This window comes from Diadema antillarum, unplaced genomic scaffold (assembly GCF_040938485.1).
Source record: "Diadema antillarum isolate AM-2024a unplaced genomic scaffold, OU_Dant_1.0 seq00000076_RagTag, whole genome shotgun sequence".
Taxonomy (NCBI): Eukaryota; Metazoa; Echinodermata; class Echinoidea; order Diadematoida; family Diadematidae; genus Diadema; species Diadema antillarum.
The window spans coordinates 817667-834659 of record NW_027271170.1 but is presented as its reverse complement, the minus strand read 5'-3'; the positions used below and the strand labels follow the sequence as shown (position 1 = coordinate 834659).

General features: G+C 38.5%; 1 protein-coding gene across 1 annotated transcript; it reads right to left on the bottom strand.

Annotated features, from left to right (window-relative positions):
* Positions 1-10230: 10230 nt before the first annotated feature.
* On the bottom strand, positions 10231-13203 carry LOC139726035 (uncharacterized). Its single transcript, XM_071637116.1, has 2 exons — positions 11880-13203; positions 10231-11360 (listed from the first exon to the last, which is right to left on the bottom strand). Exons 1-2 carry the CDS (start codon positions 13201-13203, stop codon positions 10231-10233), a joined length of 2454 nt encoding a protein of 817 aa, XP_071493217.1.
* Between the last annotated feature and the right edge of the window lie 3790 nt (positions 13204-16993).

Below are 16993 nucleotides of genomic sequence, written 5' to 3'. Positions count from 1 at the left end.
AGCTTGTGCCGTGCTAAACTGACTTTGATAGAATACATGCAAATTAATGAATGTATGGTAAATCCTACATTGAAATGAAAGTAATGAAGCAAGAAAGTTCATTCGGTAAACGCGCGACCTTCATATCCTTATTACAACAACGTGTTTGAACTTGCATATTAAATGACCACAACAGATATGATTAGCTTGCAAATCCAATTTCAAATTGCACTTGGCGGAACGAAAAGATTTGACTTTTGTTATTTGCGTTAAGTACGAAACAATAGAAGCTTTATAATAGCCAAAAATGTTGACCTTGATCTTGTTGTATCTTTTGAAGACTTGAAATAAGGATCTTCCAAGAATTTCTGTCAAATCACGACACGCAACACTTTAAACTATTGTGATAAAGCACCACTTGACTTTTGGTCGGAAGGTATTGACTGATTTGACAGAGACATACTAGGTGTTTCAAAAAACATTTCCCACTATTGAAAATTAAAGGGAACGCAAACCCAAAGAGCAATGTGAATTGAGTGAAGGCAGTAACATTAGTAGAACACATCAGTGAAAGTTTTGGGAAAATCTGACAATCGATGCAAAAGTTATGAATTTGCATTGTTGTGGTGTTGGAACTGCTGGGTAAGGAGACTACTGGAGGTTATGACGTATGAGTGGACTACAATATAATATAAATATAAAGGGAATTCAATAAAAATCCATTTTCACAAAAATTAAACATTCCATCAACTTGATAATGACATATGTTAGGGGTAGCACTTATTCCCTCTGCTTTCGGAAAGCGGTTACTCAAATATTCTTTCTTTTTGGAAAGAAAAGCGAATTTTTGTGGAATTCCGTTTATATTTTCTTTATATTGTTGTCCACTCAATTACAAACGTCATAACCTCTAGTAGTCTCCATATCCAGCGGTTCAAACACCAAAACTTTAACTAGAAATGTCGCTACGGCGACTGATGCCTCCGCCATAGATGCATGATTCTCCCTAAAGGTGTAGGGGAGACCGGGTCTAGTTGTTACACGGGCAAGTTGTTACACTGTCATTTTCTCTATTATGATCAAAAGATGGCGTTATACAAGTAATATCAAATCAAAACGTATAGCCAAAGATCTCTGCATGCGAAATCTGGCGTTGCCTGGACGTCACATCTAGAAGGTAGGTCAAAAAAACGCTTTTTTACCTCTCCGAGTAAAACTTTGAAAAATCCGATTTTTCTTTATTACACCAAATCCATTCTTCTCCAGTAAGTGATGAGTATGTGGTTGAAAGAAGCGTGTTTTGGCTGTCTTTTGGTGAAAGTAGCAACACGTGATGTTTGATTGTTTATTGGCCACACGTGTGAAAAGTTTTTGAAAACGCACTGGGTCAAGTTGTTACAACAACTTGACCCGTCTGGAGAATCGAGTGGTGTAACAACTTACCCCAATGCACTTTCAATTGAATTTATGGTTATATATATATATATATATACACACACACACATACACACACACACACACACACACACACACACACACACACACCCACCCACACACCCACACACACCCAACACACTCATACACCCCAGCGTAGGCTAACATGCACACCCAGACAGGTTAATATTAAGAATTACCTAACACGTCAGATCTGCATTACCCGATTTGAGTTGACTTTCTACGGTGTAACAAAGTACCCCATGTGCTGTAACAACTTACCCCAACATCGGGGAAAGTTGTTACAAAATTTTGTGTTTATTGATTACGTAATATCTTGTTTATATTATCTGGACTTCCAAAGTTTGTACTGTTTTTAAGTAAAGGAGGAAATAAGGTATCCTCAAAGCAAAAATGAAGCCGATTCCTCTATTCGTTTTTTGTACAGACCTAAAAATGTGAAAAATGTAACAACTAGACCCGGTCTCCCCTATGATACGATGTCTTCACAATGTGTGATGACAGTTTCACATGACTGGCAAAATATTGAAATGACAAGTTAGTCAGAAAAATCTTGAATGTTCACTTTCCTTGAACTTGGTTTGCTATAATTGTCTAAGAGTGCAGGTACTTGTATTTGGGGAATTGAGGATTTTTACTTGACTTCTGACCGACCCTTAAGTTTATGCATTGAGTAATTTCCAAGGTATGAAGAAATAGTGTAACTACAGTATAAAATATACATTCTTCATTTGCATTCAAACCTGGCCTTTGACCCTTAACCTATGACCTTTGACCTTCTGGCTGGAAATTTCCCAGAGAATCTCCATTAGGTAATACATGTACAGTGGCGTACCGTGTGTCAAAACATGGGGGGCACGTCATGGCAGCAACATAAGGTACAATTAAATGCGAGCGAGCGGAGCGAGCGAGCTTGAAAATTTTGACAATTTACAGTCCCCAACCTGCCGTTTGTAGCTATATATATATATATATATATATATATATATATATATATATTGCACCGGGCACAACTGCTGGCAATTGCTGGCAGTAACATCAGGAGAATGACATAACGATTAAATGCGAGCGAGCGAGGCGAGCGAGCTTGAAAATTTTGACATTTTACAGTCCCCAAACTGCCGTTTGTAGCTATATTTTTTCACTTTGGAAATTAACGGAAGGGTGCGCACCGGGCGCAACTACTGGCAATTAGCGACAGCAACATCAGGAGAATAGCATAACGATTAAATGCGGGCAAGCGAAGCGAGCAACCTTGACAATTTTGACATTTTACAGTCCCAAAACTGCCGTTTGTAGCTATATTTTTTTCACTTTGGAAATTAAGGGGAGGGTGCGCACCGGAAGACAAGAAGACAAGAAGCCGAGTTGTTAAGTCGATTTTTTTTTGACGAGAAGACGAGATGACGAGCTTTCGAAACTCGGAGGGTCGATTTGCTTTAGACAAAAATACAAGATGACGAGTTCTTGGAGCTCGGCAAGTCGACTTGTTTGGGACAAGAGGACATGATAACGAGTTGTTGAAATTCGGGATATCGACTTGCTTAAGACAAGAAGACAAGATGACAAGTTGTTGAAACTTTGTAAGTCGACTTGTTTGGGACGAAAAGACATGGTAACGAGTTGTTGAAACTCGGCAAGTCGATTTGTTTGGGAAAAAAAGACATGATAACGAGTTGTTGAAACTCGGGAAATCGACTTGTTTGGGACAAGAAGACATGATAAAGAGTTGTTGGAACTCAGAATGTCGAATTGCTTGGGACATAAAGTCAAAATGACAAGTTGTTGAAACTCGGCAAGTCGACTTGTCTGGGACAAAAAGACATGATAACGAGTTGTTGAAACTCGGCAAGTCGACTTATTTGGGACAAAAGACATGATAACAAGTTGTTGAAACTCGGAATGTCGACTTGTTTGGGACAAGAAGACATGATAACGAGTTGTTGAAACTCGGAATGTCGACTTGCTTGGGACAAGAAGTCAAGATGACAAGTTGTTGAAACTCGGTAATTCGACTTGTTTAGAACAAGAAGATAAGATAATGAGTTGTTGGAACCCGACAAGTCGACTTGTTTTGGACAAGAAGACAAAATGACGAGTTGTCAAAACTCGACAACTCGACTTGTTTTGGACAAGAAGACAAAGTGACGAGTTGTTGAAACACGACAAGTCGACTTGTTTTGGACAAGAAGGCAAATTGATGAGTTGTTGGAACTAAACTAGTCGACTTGTTTGGGACAAGAGACAAGTTATCGAGTTGTTGGAATTTAGAAAGTTGACTTTTTTGGGGGGATAAGAAGACCAGATGACAAGTTGTTGGAACTCTGCTAGTCGACATGTTCAGGAAAAGAAATCAAGATGACAAGTTATTTTACGACATTTGCAACCTCACTGCGTCGTGGATTTTGTATGCTGAGTTTCTCTGGAGTCTGGAGTACCGAAATCAATTCAGAATGAAGATTGTCATGGTTGCTAGTATGCATTTAACAATAGTCATTCATAACTGCACGTTCGTCTTATGTTATTTTAAGCTTAGACTGTCGTGAAGAACTTTGGCGAGCTTAAAATCATGTTAATGGTCCTGTTGAGTTCCGGATAAGTGAACTCAAAATAGAAGGGCAATCTTTAGAAAATATTATTTTTCAATTAGCTCTATTATATCTACTGTTTTATGCATTTGTAACATAAAAACAAAGGAAATAATAAAAAACTATCCGGGACCATAATTACTTCAAATTTGTCTCCTTCAACAAATTTCAGCCAAGAAACACCCATTTCATACACTGTAATGCTGTTAAATGAAAAGGGAACAGAAAAAGAAAATGCAAAATCTGACTGACAAGGTTGTAAGTTTATGGTTTCCATGGCAACAAGCAGCATGAAATATAGCTAAATTATATATCAAAATGTTTGCAATAAGATTTTAGGAAAAGTCACCAAATTTGGTTGAAATCGGATTAAGGACCAAGGAGTTGCAAATGAAAATCTGTTAGGGGGCACAATGTGCCCCCCCCCCCCTTGGGTTTTATAGGGTTAAACGCAGAGGGTATCCTTGAGGGAAAAAATGCAGGAAAGTGTAGGGGAGACCGGGAAGAAATGGGACATTTTCGCATCATCATGAAAGATTCCTTGTAACTTTTAAAATATTTTGTCAAAATAGGTCATAATCATAATTATGTAGTACAGGTTCTCAAGTTTATAGTGGAGTATTTAGTGATGCCCCTATCTATATAACACATTTTCGTGTAATTAATGATTTGTTTAACTCCTACTTTTGGGGGAAATGGGACATCAAGCGGGGAGAAATGAGACAACCTGTCATGGAGAGAAATTTGATAACCATAATGACCAAAGTAGGATTTACATGTGCCGCGGGGGAAAATGTAACACTGCCCTATTCAATTTCTCCCAGTAGTAGCAGAAACAATAAAAGATCCCTGCCAATTTTTCATACCTACATGTCTGTTATCAAGCAATTTTATTTTCAGAAGTTTGCACACTTATTAAAATACCTATTAACATAATGTAGGACCTACCAGATCTATAGTTAGTTTGATATTTTACTGACAAGATACCTGTAGAGCTGTATAGTGGTTAATATATCCATTTTCAGGTGTACCGAGGCTCATCTTTTTACTGAAATAATTCGATAGTTGACTGGCCGAGCATTTTTCAAGTTACATGAGTGTATATTTCTCCCCGTGTCCCATTTCTCCCCGGTCTCCCCCGTGCTTTATTTCAGGAGAAGGCACGAAAAGCGCGTATTGCGAGAAAGGTGTCAAAAACATGAAGAAAAAAAATCTTTGTCACTTTTACTTCGTCCCCTTGTATTTCTACGACTAAATTTTTATCAATGACATTTTATATCTGGCATTTTGACCACTGAAATTTCGACCACTGACAACTTTACCTCTGACATATTTACCACTGACATAATTATTTACCTCTGAAATTTCTACCTCTGCTGTTTTTACCTCTGCCTCTGCCATTTTTACCTCTGACATTATTACACCGAACCGTTTTTTCAGCACTTGACGTGAGATGTGGCACACATGAACAATAAACATTTACAACTGTATTTACTGTGCATTACCATGGTAACTTTTTTTTTCCCATGAAAAGGGGAAAAAATAAATCCTGGGTGAGCTTATTGCCTCAATTGTAGATGGGGGTACAAATCACAATGTGTGATAGATCTAGTTTTTGATTAACTTACAAATTTTCCACCTGTTTCAACCTTTTCGTTGGTATTTTTGCTGCTTTTGCTGCTTGTAACATTTACAACATTTTGTAGCCACCACCAAGCCAAGGGGTGTTTTACGAAGATTTCAGTTCGACTTAGAGTTGCGCTTAAGTAGAAATATGTACCTGTATGTTACATGTAATCTAACGTGGTTGTTGTTGTTTTTTGTTTTTGGTTTTGGTTTTGCTCGATAGAGCACATCTTCCGATAATTATCTGAACAATGATTGGATACATGTGATACAGACAGCACTCAATAGGAGTTAAAGTGCAATAAGTTAAACTTATTTTCTGCATATTATGTGGGTCGTCTCTGTGTACATGCTAGAAATACACCATAACCTGTATTTATCAAATCCAATTATTTTTCTTAGATTTTTACTCATACATGTACATTTGTCAGTTGTTAAAATCTTTATACTTTTGTTTGTTCTTTGTATTGCTTTGTGATGTTTTACTATGAAGCAAATAAAAAGGTGACAAAATGTAATTTGTTATGTATACCATTGCAGTTGCAGCCCATCAAGATGATTGGCTTGTAATGTAGAGTATGCTATGTATTCTAAAGAGTTTGTGTGCCTGTGTTTATTGACGTTATAAAGTTCAGGGATTATTTACACTTTGAAAAAAAAATATTTCTTATTCATAATAGCGGATATGTGAATAATATTATGTATGCAATATACTTGTCTTTCTCCACCACTGCTATGTGATTAGTTGAAAACATTTTTCATGTAACGGGGCCCTAGTCTGGTAGATTTGCAATGACTGTAGGCTACCGTGTTATGGCATTTCATTATTTTTTAAAGAGATCTCCTGTGCAGCAGAATCTTGTAAAGAGCACTGACGTATTCTTCCAGACCTGTTCTGTGGAGTGCTATTATAAGAATCAACTTGCTTTACCCTTTTCAATGCCTTTATATTTTTAGGTATCTTGCGGTGCTAGTGTAAAAATATACATGTAGATCTTATGCTTTTATAAATTGTATGATTCTACTTATGTCAATGTCACTTCTGCGAACAGTATAATACTTCTCAAATTAAACTTGATTTTTTTTTCATTGATATGAATTCAAAATGATTCTTAATGTGCTCATTGAAACTCCATTCCGTCAGATCGATTCAAGGGTTTAGCGCCAGAATGTCAGTACTTGAAAGGCGTAGAACAGTCATAGCCTCTTTCTTCTCAACCCTCAATTTAGTTGAAGAAGACATTATAATTTTTCTTTATGGAAAATTGAATTTTAGGCGTAAGAGAGATAGTAAAGATTGTGTGTTATGCTGAAGTAAAAATGAAAGGAAAAATTGCCCTGAGAGAACGAATGTTTCTGAAAGAGAAAGAGAGAGAGACACACACACACACAAAGAAAGAACAAGGGGAAGAGAGAGGGGGAAAGAATGTGAGAGAGAGGGATAGTGATGGGAAAGAAAGAATAGACAGAGCTTGTGTTGTACAAATTCAACTTTGCCACATAGAATTCGTAATTGTACTTCTTTTGAGAGAGAGTGGGGGGAAACAACATAGAGAAGAGAGACTTTTATTATGCTAAAGTACAAATTTAACTCTTTCTGGAGAGAAGAGGGTTTTTGTTTTTGTTTTTAGATAGAGGGAAAGAGAAAGTGGAGGAAAAGAAAAGGAGAGAAAAACAAAACAAACAAAAAAGATGTTGTGTTATGGTAAATAGAAACAACTTTGCTCTGACTCTGAAAGAGGAAAAGGGATAGAAGGAAATCGGGATTGCGATTGGAGGGTCCAGTGTTTACAGTGAAGAAGGACTTTCACTTTTTCTGATTTTCAGGAATTTCCAGTAAATTTCGAGGAATTTGGAGATTTTCTGGATTTGTAGGGAATTGTCCAGTACTCTAAAGTTTTCTTTAATCTGATGACCAAATGACAAATTAGCCCTTACTTGAAGGGAGACCGCACGACTCTTTCTGTTCATGTACAGTACATGCTTGCTTTATTTTCTTTATTTCTCACTCTTCTGTGCGACGTGATTGTAATACCATAGGCGACCAACCCAGGAGAAGGCGCGGGAAAGGGCGGGATGCCCCCCTCATTTTTTTTTCTGGGGGATTCCCCCCCCCCCCCTCGATTTTGAAAATTATGTTTTTATTCATTTCAATTATAAATGCCAAATTTAGATTAATCATTTTATTATTTTATAGGTCGAAAGTCTATGTTGATGGCAAATTTTCGCCAAACCTTTCAGCTAGCTCGCTCGCATAATTATCATTCATCATTATGCATTGACCCCCTTCCACTCCCAAGCTCACAATCGCGCCCGCGTAACCTGTTTGAAAAGAAATCCAGGAGTTTTTGTTGCTCATTTCAGGAGGACTGACTTTGAAAGAGTAAGCACTGATATGAAGTAATAAGACAGACGCAGGATCTGGCCTGCTTTTAGTAAGAAACTGAATAACTAGGCTTAACTCCTGGCGAGTATAATGCCTAAAGTCAAGTGTGCATTGATGAAAGACTTAAGTTGTTTACCGTACATGTAATTCTTGATTTAATAAAGCAATCTAGAAACTAAAAAAAAAAAAACCCACCATAAATATGTTTAAAGAGCTTATTTGAGTCCTCCGCATAGCCGCCTTGCAGAATACACACAGCCCCTATGCAAACATTGACCTAGTCTAGCTCTGGACCCTTTTTATCGATTCTGTTTTTGCGCCGGCTATAAACGTTACGCCGAGTGAGGGCCCTATCCCGAGAACTGACCGAGCAAGATGGCGACGCAACATGGTGCTTTCTGTTGCCGTTCCACGTTGTTCGATGGGTCCAACCCAACAACTCATCATCTTGTCCCAAACAAGTTGACTTAACGAGTTTCCACAATTCATCATCTTGACTTCTTGTTCCAACCAAGTCCAATTGCCAAGTTCCAAGAAATCGACATCTTTGTCTTCTTGTCCCAAAAATGTCAACGTTCCAGACAAACATACGGAAGCTTTAAAGTGCCATTCGACTTGGAGACTTGGCGAGATAATTTATCTTGTCAAGTCAACATAATAGCTCTATCATATCGACTTATCAACTTTATAAGTTGACATGGAGACAAAAATTACCATGTCAAGTCGACATCTAAAAAAAGCGACATGTCGTCATGGTGAGATAATTTATCTTGCCAAGTCAACATCGAAAAAAAGTTACATGTCGTCATAGTGACATAATGTATCTTGCCAAGTCGACATCTAAAAAGTTACATGTCATCATGGTGCATAAGGAATCTTGCCAAGTCGACATCTGAAAACTTACATGTCATCATGTCGACATAAAGTTATCTATCCAAGCTGATATCTAAAAAGTTACATGTCGTCATGATGACATAAGGTATCTTGCCAAGTCGACATCTAAAAAGTTACATGTCGTCATGGTGACATAAGGTATCTTGCTAAGTTGACATACAAAAAATTACATGTCGTCATGGTGCATGGGTCATCAAGTCTCCATTGCATTCTCTGTACATAAGAATTTCCCATTTTCTAAATTTTCTTGAAAGCTACAATTTTTTCTACCCTATACTCTAAGGAGTTGTTTGACAAAGAGTGACAACTGTTCTAAATATACTCAGAGTTTAAGATGTGAAAATACATACTCTGGAAGATGAGAAATTTTGTGTAAAATGTGAATGGAGAACTACTCCTAAAAATTCTGTGATTTCATCAGCATTGCCATTTTACATAACTGACAATGAGGTACTAGATAATGTTAATGATTGTAGTTTCCTTATTCACTCATGATTGGATCAATTATTTTTTTTTAATTCATCGTCTTCCATACAGTGTGTTCCTAAAAAGGAAAGGCAAGTTCAAAAGTCAACTGAACAATACGTAGTTTTTTCTTGTAATTTGTATAATGGAATAAAAAGTAGCTCTCCAGCTTTAATTTGACACCTTGCTTGCGTCAACGTTGACATGAGTTAGAGAGTTAGGGTTCTTTGAAACTTGGAAAAAGTAGATGTTGTATCATTTTCCTTCAAAGAAACCGTACTCGATCTGTAACAAAACCCATGGCGATGTTGACGCAAGCAAGGTGTCAAATGTAACTTAATGAGCTACTTTTTAATCCAGCACACAAATTACAAAAAAAAACAACTATGCATTTGTGATATAATTTACCTTTGAGGTTTGGTTTCCGTTTTTTAGGAACACACTGTAGAAACACTGGACTGACTTGGGTGGAATTCCCCTTTTTATCGAGGACTGCCACATAGGCATGAATTGGGAGATCATTATGCATTAATGCACCCCTTTCAGACACAAACTAAGGGTCTAAGGTAGCTACTAATACAAACTGCGAACAGACTGTATTTTCTGCTTGCAAAATGGACAATCTCTTCCTTCATTCTCTTCAAACAATGTGCTGCATGGAAGGCAGAGTGTGTGCCCACATGGAATGAAAAAGCTGTCTTTCTTTTTATCACAGCATATCCCACACAATCCTTGTGATTCTTGCTTGATCAGGACCTATAAAAAGGGTGAGAGAAGATGAGGAGGAAGATGATCAAAATTAATACCATGGTGTATATTTCACCTTCTTCTCACTTCTCACCCGGATGCCTGTAGGCCAGTTGGCCTGTCAGTTGACAGCCTCCGTATGAGTCCTCGCCAAGTTTGTCTGTCTTGAGCCATGGTTTTAACTGTGTTAAAATCCATCTCCTCCCTTCGGGCAATCTCCTTGATTTGGTCTTCCCATCTCTTCATTGGTCTCCCAATTGGCCGCCTCTTGTTTGGTTTCCATTTGTGGATCCTCTTGACATCTCTAGAGTCTGGCATCCTTTCCACATGTCCATACCATCGTAGTAGGTTCCTTTCTATGATGGTCAGAACTGACTCTACCTTGAGGGCTTGTCTGATGGTTTCATTGCGAACCCGATCTCTTCTGGTAACCCCATAGATGAGACGGAGAACCCTCATCTCGGTAGCCTGGATTCTACTCTTCAGTTTTGAAGTAAGTGTCCAAGTTTCACTGCCATACAGAAGCACTGGTCTCAGAATTGTTGTATATATACACACTTTGACATCTTTGGGTATTTCTTTCTCTTTCATGAGGGGATAGAGTGCAATTAGATTTCTGGTGAATTTGGTTATCCTGTTGTTAACTTCTTCCTCCATGAGATTGTTTGATGTTATCTTGCTGCCCAAACATGTGAAGTTGTCCGTCTTTTTAAGAACGTGTCCATTGATGGCCACATTCCCCTCTTCCAAGTCCCTTCCCACATGCATGCACTCAGTTTTGGTGTAGCTCATCTTGAGACCAGCTTTGGTTAGCTCCCTATCCCATTGGCTCATGATGTCTTGTAGTTTGTCCCTGCTGTCTGCAGTTTGTGCTATACATTCTGCATAGCCCAGGCATTCCGCATGATAATCCTCTTGCTTGATGTTCACGAGTACGTGGTTGAGATATGTGATAAAAAGCAGCGGTGAGAGCACGCTGCCTTGGCGAACCCCTGTGTTGATGTTAAAATAGTTTGAATCTCCGATGATGGCACTCTTCTGATCATTGTAGGTGCTCTTGATGGCCATGAGTAGTCTGCTGCTTATTCCAGTCTCCTCAATCACCTTCCACATCTTTTCTCTTGGCACTCTATCAAAAGCCTTCTCCAGGTCCAGGAAGCAGATGTGCTGATCAATTGCATACTCCCAGCTTTTCTCCAAGTAGAGTCGTAGGGCAGCGACTGGTCAATGGTCCCTCTTCCTGGTCGAAAACCACACTGGCTTTCCGATAGGAACTCTTTCACCTCCTTCCTCAGTCTTTTCTCAAGTATCCTTTCATACAGCTTTCCAACATGGCTCATCAGCGATATCCCCCTGTAATTTTTGCAGTCCAAAGGATCCCCCTTATTTTTGAATATTGGACAGATTAAAGATTGGTTCCATTCCTCTGGCACGGTGCCACTGACCCATGTGCGGTTGAAGAGTTCCAGTAGCATTTCCTTAAGTGGCTGACCGCCCGCCTTGATTGTTTCAATCGGGATCATGTCTGGCCCTGGAGCCTTGTTTTTTTTTTGTGAGCTTCAGGACAGCTTCTATTTCCTCCATGCATATTAGGTCTTCTTGGTCTGAAACAGCAGGTGCAGGTGGGATGGATTCCCTACAGTTCCTTCTTTGCTGGTTCTCATCATTGACATTTAGTAGTTCCTGAAAATATTCAGCCCATCTATTCGCCACATTATTTTGTCCAGTTATAACTGTACCTGATTTATCTTTCAACGTGGTATTCTTGGTCCTGCCATCACTCCTGGTCTTGTAAGCCTTTGGCATGCCGTACAATAGCTTTTTGGTTCCCTTGACATCTTCGTGTAGGTCTTTTCCTATCCTTGTCCACATTCCCTTCCGAGCCCACTTTTTTACTTGATTGACATAATTTCTCTGTTTTACATAAGCTTCGCTGTTCTCCGCTGTTCTGTTTTTTAGCCAAGTTTTGAAGAGCTTCTTTTTCTTGTCGACTTCTGCCTTCACATCCTCCGTCCACCAGCCCGTTTCCTTCTTCTTGCGATTGCCCAATGTTGCTACTCCTACTATCTTCTCTTGGATCTCGTGCAAGCAGTGCTTGAGTTTCTCCCAGTGTTCTTCAATGTCCTCTCCTCTGACTGTATCTCTTACCTCCCTTAACTTGAGTTGAATTTTCGGTAGCGATGTCTTAATATTTTCAGTCTTTACCCTCTTTCGCACTTTTGACTTCTCCTTCTCTGGAAGGTGTATCTTCATTTTGCCTTTAACGAGCCTATGGTCTGAGTCAAGGGATACCGCTGGAATGGTTTTAACATCCTTGATGACAGATTTTCTGGTGGACAAAATGAAATCTATTTGTGTCTTCAGGTCGTACTGCCCAATCCGAGAATTGTACCTGTACCATGTATACTGGTGGCTCTCCTGGTGCTTAAAATAAGTGTTCATTACTGAGAGGTTGTTTCTTACACAGAAGTCTATTAGCATCTCCCCATCCTCATTTCTCGTGCCTACGCCAAAGTTTCCAATGACGCCTTCTACTGGCCTGGAGCCAACGTGTCCATTCAAGTCGCCCATGACAATAATTTCACTGTCAATGGGTATATTGTCAAGCGTGTCTTGCAGTTGTTCATAGAACTCATCTTTTTCTTCCTGTGGTCGCCCTTGCTGTGGAGCATATGCTTGGATGAATGAGACCCTATGATTGTTAATGTTGAGGATTGATGCAATAATGCGGTTACTGATATAATGAACCTTCTCTATGTGCACAGCGAAGTCTGGGTGGAAGAAGAGCCCAACTCCGTGCCTTGTGTCTCTTTCACTGCCTGAGTAGATAAGCTCATAGTTGTCATGGACTGTCTTTCTTCCCTGTCCCTGCAGTCTTGTCTCGGCTATGCCTAGCACCTTCAGTTGTCGTTCCTGCATGAGGTCAACTATTTCTTCCGTCTTCCCCCGTATGGTTCCAGCATTTATAGTACCGATGTTCGCGTATTCGTAAATCTTTGTCAATGTTCGTTCCGTGGTCGTATTCCGTGTGGTCCGTCCGTTTTGAGGCTGTCTGCATACCATCTTGAGCTATCCACTACTAGCAAAACTGCTGACTCGCTAAGTCTATCACTGTTATATCACCAGTAGCTTCACCGTTTGTCGTTAGCGTCAACCAGAGAGTACCACGAGGAGGTGACAAATCGGACTTTACTCCCCTGTATATTTTACCAAAAAATGAAATCAAAACCATCAAATATAACAAGTGAATGCGTGTGTGTGTGTGTTCGTCCATGCGTCCGTGCGTCTGTCCGTGTGTGCTCAAATGTTAGAAAATGCTACTTCTCCGTCATTTCATGGCCGATTTTGATTTTGATTGTTTTATCTGATAGGGCTTGGTGAGGGCTTCCAAACTACTACACGAAATAGTGAAATTCATTAATTATGCAAATTCATGCAAATTTATTCAACTTGGATAGATAACTTATGTCACCATGATGACTTTTCAGATGTCGACTTGGCAAGATACGTTATGTAGGCATGACGACATGTAACTTTTTCAGATGTCGACTTGGCAAGATACCTTATGCACCATGATGACATGTAACTTTTTAGATGTCGACTTGGCAAGATACATTATGTCACCATGACGACATGTAACTTTTTTTCGATGTTGACTTGGCAAGATACCTTATCTCACCATGACGACATGTAACCTTTTAGATGTCGACTTGGCAAGATACAATATGTCACCATGACGACATGTAACTTTTTAGATGTCGACTTGGCAAGATACCTTATCTCACCACGACGACATGTAACTTTTTAGATGTGACTTGGCAAGATATGTTATGTTGCCATGACGACATTTACATTTTTAGAAATCGACTTGATATAATTTTTGTCTCCATGTCAACTTATAAAGTTGATAAGTCGACATGATAGAGCTATTTTGTTGACTTGACAAGATAAATTATCTCGCCAAGTCTCCAAGTCGAATGGCACTTTAAAGCTTCCGTACAAACAAGTCGACTTTCTGATCGAGTTCTTACAGAAGCTTTGTATCATTGTATGTTCACTCCGTGTATCACGCACAGTTTCCCAGGGGAACTTGCGTTATTGTAATACAATAATCGTCAATTACCCCCTGGATAACTACCTTCCGGGTCATGACCCCCCCCCCCCCCAACTCTTACTTTTAATAAAAAGAATATTATTACTACAGGAAACGAAGTTCTTTGTATCATTTGCCAGGAATTACGGAGATGCCATACTGATACTTCATCTTATGAAAACAACATCTTAAGGATTTACGATTTGTATCGTTTGCATTTAGGACGATTTATGTACAAGCTTAAAGGGATCGTACAGTTTTGGTTGAGACCTAACTTCAGGTTTCTAACATTTTTGGTGAGATAATGAGTAACCTCTTATGAAATATGAAAGAGCTTGTAGTTCTATGAGGAATTCAACTTTTATTTGATGAAAATTGGTTTTGAGATGGCTGAGATATCCAAAAAAGAGTGATTCTAATAAAGTGTGGGACCCACACTTTATTGCGATCGCTTTGTTTTACGTTGTTTGGATGATTCAGTCATTCCAAACCCGATTTTCATCAAATAAACTTTGAATTCCTCTTAAAATGGTATGCTCTGTACTATATCATAAGTGTTTCCTTGGTATCTCGCAAAAAGTTAAAAGCCCAATTCTCATCTCCACCAATACTGTACTACCCCTTTAATTTCTCCCTTCTGTATTTTGACTCTATGTTCATCAAAAACGAAACTGTCCCTGCATATCCTACCCGGTAATCCAGTACGTGTCAATATCTTTAACCAAAACTATTTTCGCTAAATCTGTATTTTCTTTTACTGTTCCGAAATTTCGGATTTCTCTTGATAGTAGTGTAAAAGAAGTTTTAAGTTTGAATGCCTTTACCATTGAACTAAAGACATTTTGAAGAAATGTTACACTTCACTTTTTGCAATATTTTTTTTTTACCACAATCGTCTATCGTTTACCACAACTCCAAGTAAATAATAATAATGATGAAGTCTTGTATAGCGCCGGTATCCGCCAAGTCAGGCGCTCATGGCGCGGCTCCAAAATAAATACATAATTCAGCTTAAATTTCATGGGTGCACCGCTTGTGATATGACAGTTAAAACTTCTTTATTTTGAGGAGCTTATATCTCATGCCTCACGTGCCCTGGTTTTGACCCATCATCTTCCTCTACCCTCTCGCTTTTCTCTGTCCATGTACCGTGAAGGTTGTCTATTCCTGTCATTCATTACTCACCTTTCCTCTTTCTCTCATTACAAGGGATTTATCTCGTGTGTGTTCATGTGCAGTGCACTCCCGTTATGACGAAATGCTCAGGACCGGCAGTTGTTGTTGTTTTTTTTTTCGTTTTAACGAAATTTCGTTATAACCGAACAAATATAATATGCAATGTTTAACGAAAAGAAGGAAACCACGCATAAAAAAAAAATTGTTTGTTGAATCATCATCATACGCTGGAAAGCTATGTGAAATGGGAGAGTACTTTTTTAATTTCGTTTAAATATTACATTTTAAAAAGAGCATAAAGTTGTTTGTGTTGTCACACATGTGTAGAAAATGACGATGTAGGATTTGGTTACAGTTCGCTATTCCAAAAGTTCTTTTCTTACTTAAGTACGTTACTCCGAAGGCTCCTTATTCCGAAGTTTCGCCATTCCCGGGATTCCGATGGTTTGTTTATCTGAAGGTTCGCATTTCCGAAAAATTATTATTCCTAAAGTTCATAATTTAGATGAAAATAATATATTGTTCATTTTCCGAAGGTTCGTTGATCTGAAAATGAAATGAGGTTCGTCATTCTGAAGGTTAATTATAAATCAAAAAAAAAAATGAGAAAGGTTCACTATTCAGAAAGTCCGTTGTTCCGAAGGCTTTTTCATCCGAAAATGAAATAAGGTTCGTTATTCCGAAGAAAGTTTGTTAATGAAAAGAAAAATGAGAAAGGTTAGTTATTTCGAAGATTTATTTATCTTAAGACGATTATAAGGATTGCAATTCTTAAGTTTTGTTAGTCTACTCACCTTTTTCCACCATGGATTAACGATTCCTTTTGTAATGTTCCGATTAACGAACGTTTTGAATTCCTATCATTTTCGGACTAACGAACCGTATAAGAATAAGAATAAGAACCATATTTTATTATCGGATTAACGAACCTTTGGAATAACGCCAAAATGTGCTTAATATTTCATTTCCGAACTATTACGGACATTTAGTTGTATCAGAATCTGTGTGTTTTGAATTAAAGGACTTCGGAGCAATGAAACAAACCTTATCTGAATTCAGATTATTGTATTACAATAACGCAAGTTCCCCTAGGAAACTGTGCGTGATACACGGAGTGAACATACAATGATGTGAAGCGTTCGCTCATGCATGCAGAGACGCTATAAAAATTCTTGTTCCGCTACGCATTTTCGAATGCGATCCGCATTTCGTTGTAACGGAGCACATTTCTTTTGTTTTTCTTTGTTAGTGGCGCTCAGAAAAGACTTCGTGATAACGAAAATTTTGTTATAACCGTCTTCGTTATTAGCGAATTTTGTACCATAGACTTTAATGGCGATAATTTTGGGACCAGAAGTTTTGCTTCGTTATAACGAAATTTCGTTATAACCGTGTTCGTTGTAATGGGAGTACACTGTATCTTTATTTGTATACTTCGTCTCTGTCTTAATTTGCTTTCTTTGCATTGTTTCATCAATTCTGTAACTGTTTTACTATTATACCGTTAACGCTCATTTCAGAATTGCCCTACTGCATCATTGGGCATTAACAACTAGTATATCAAGGATGCGGGAAGAGATTGTC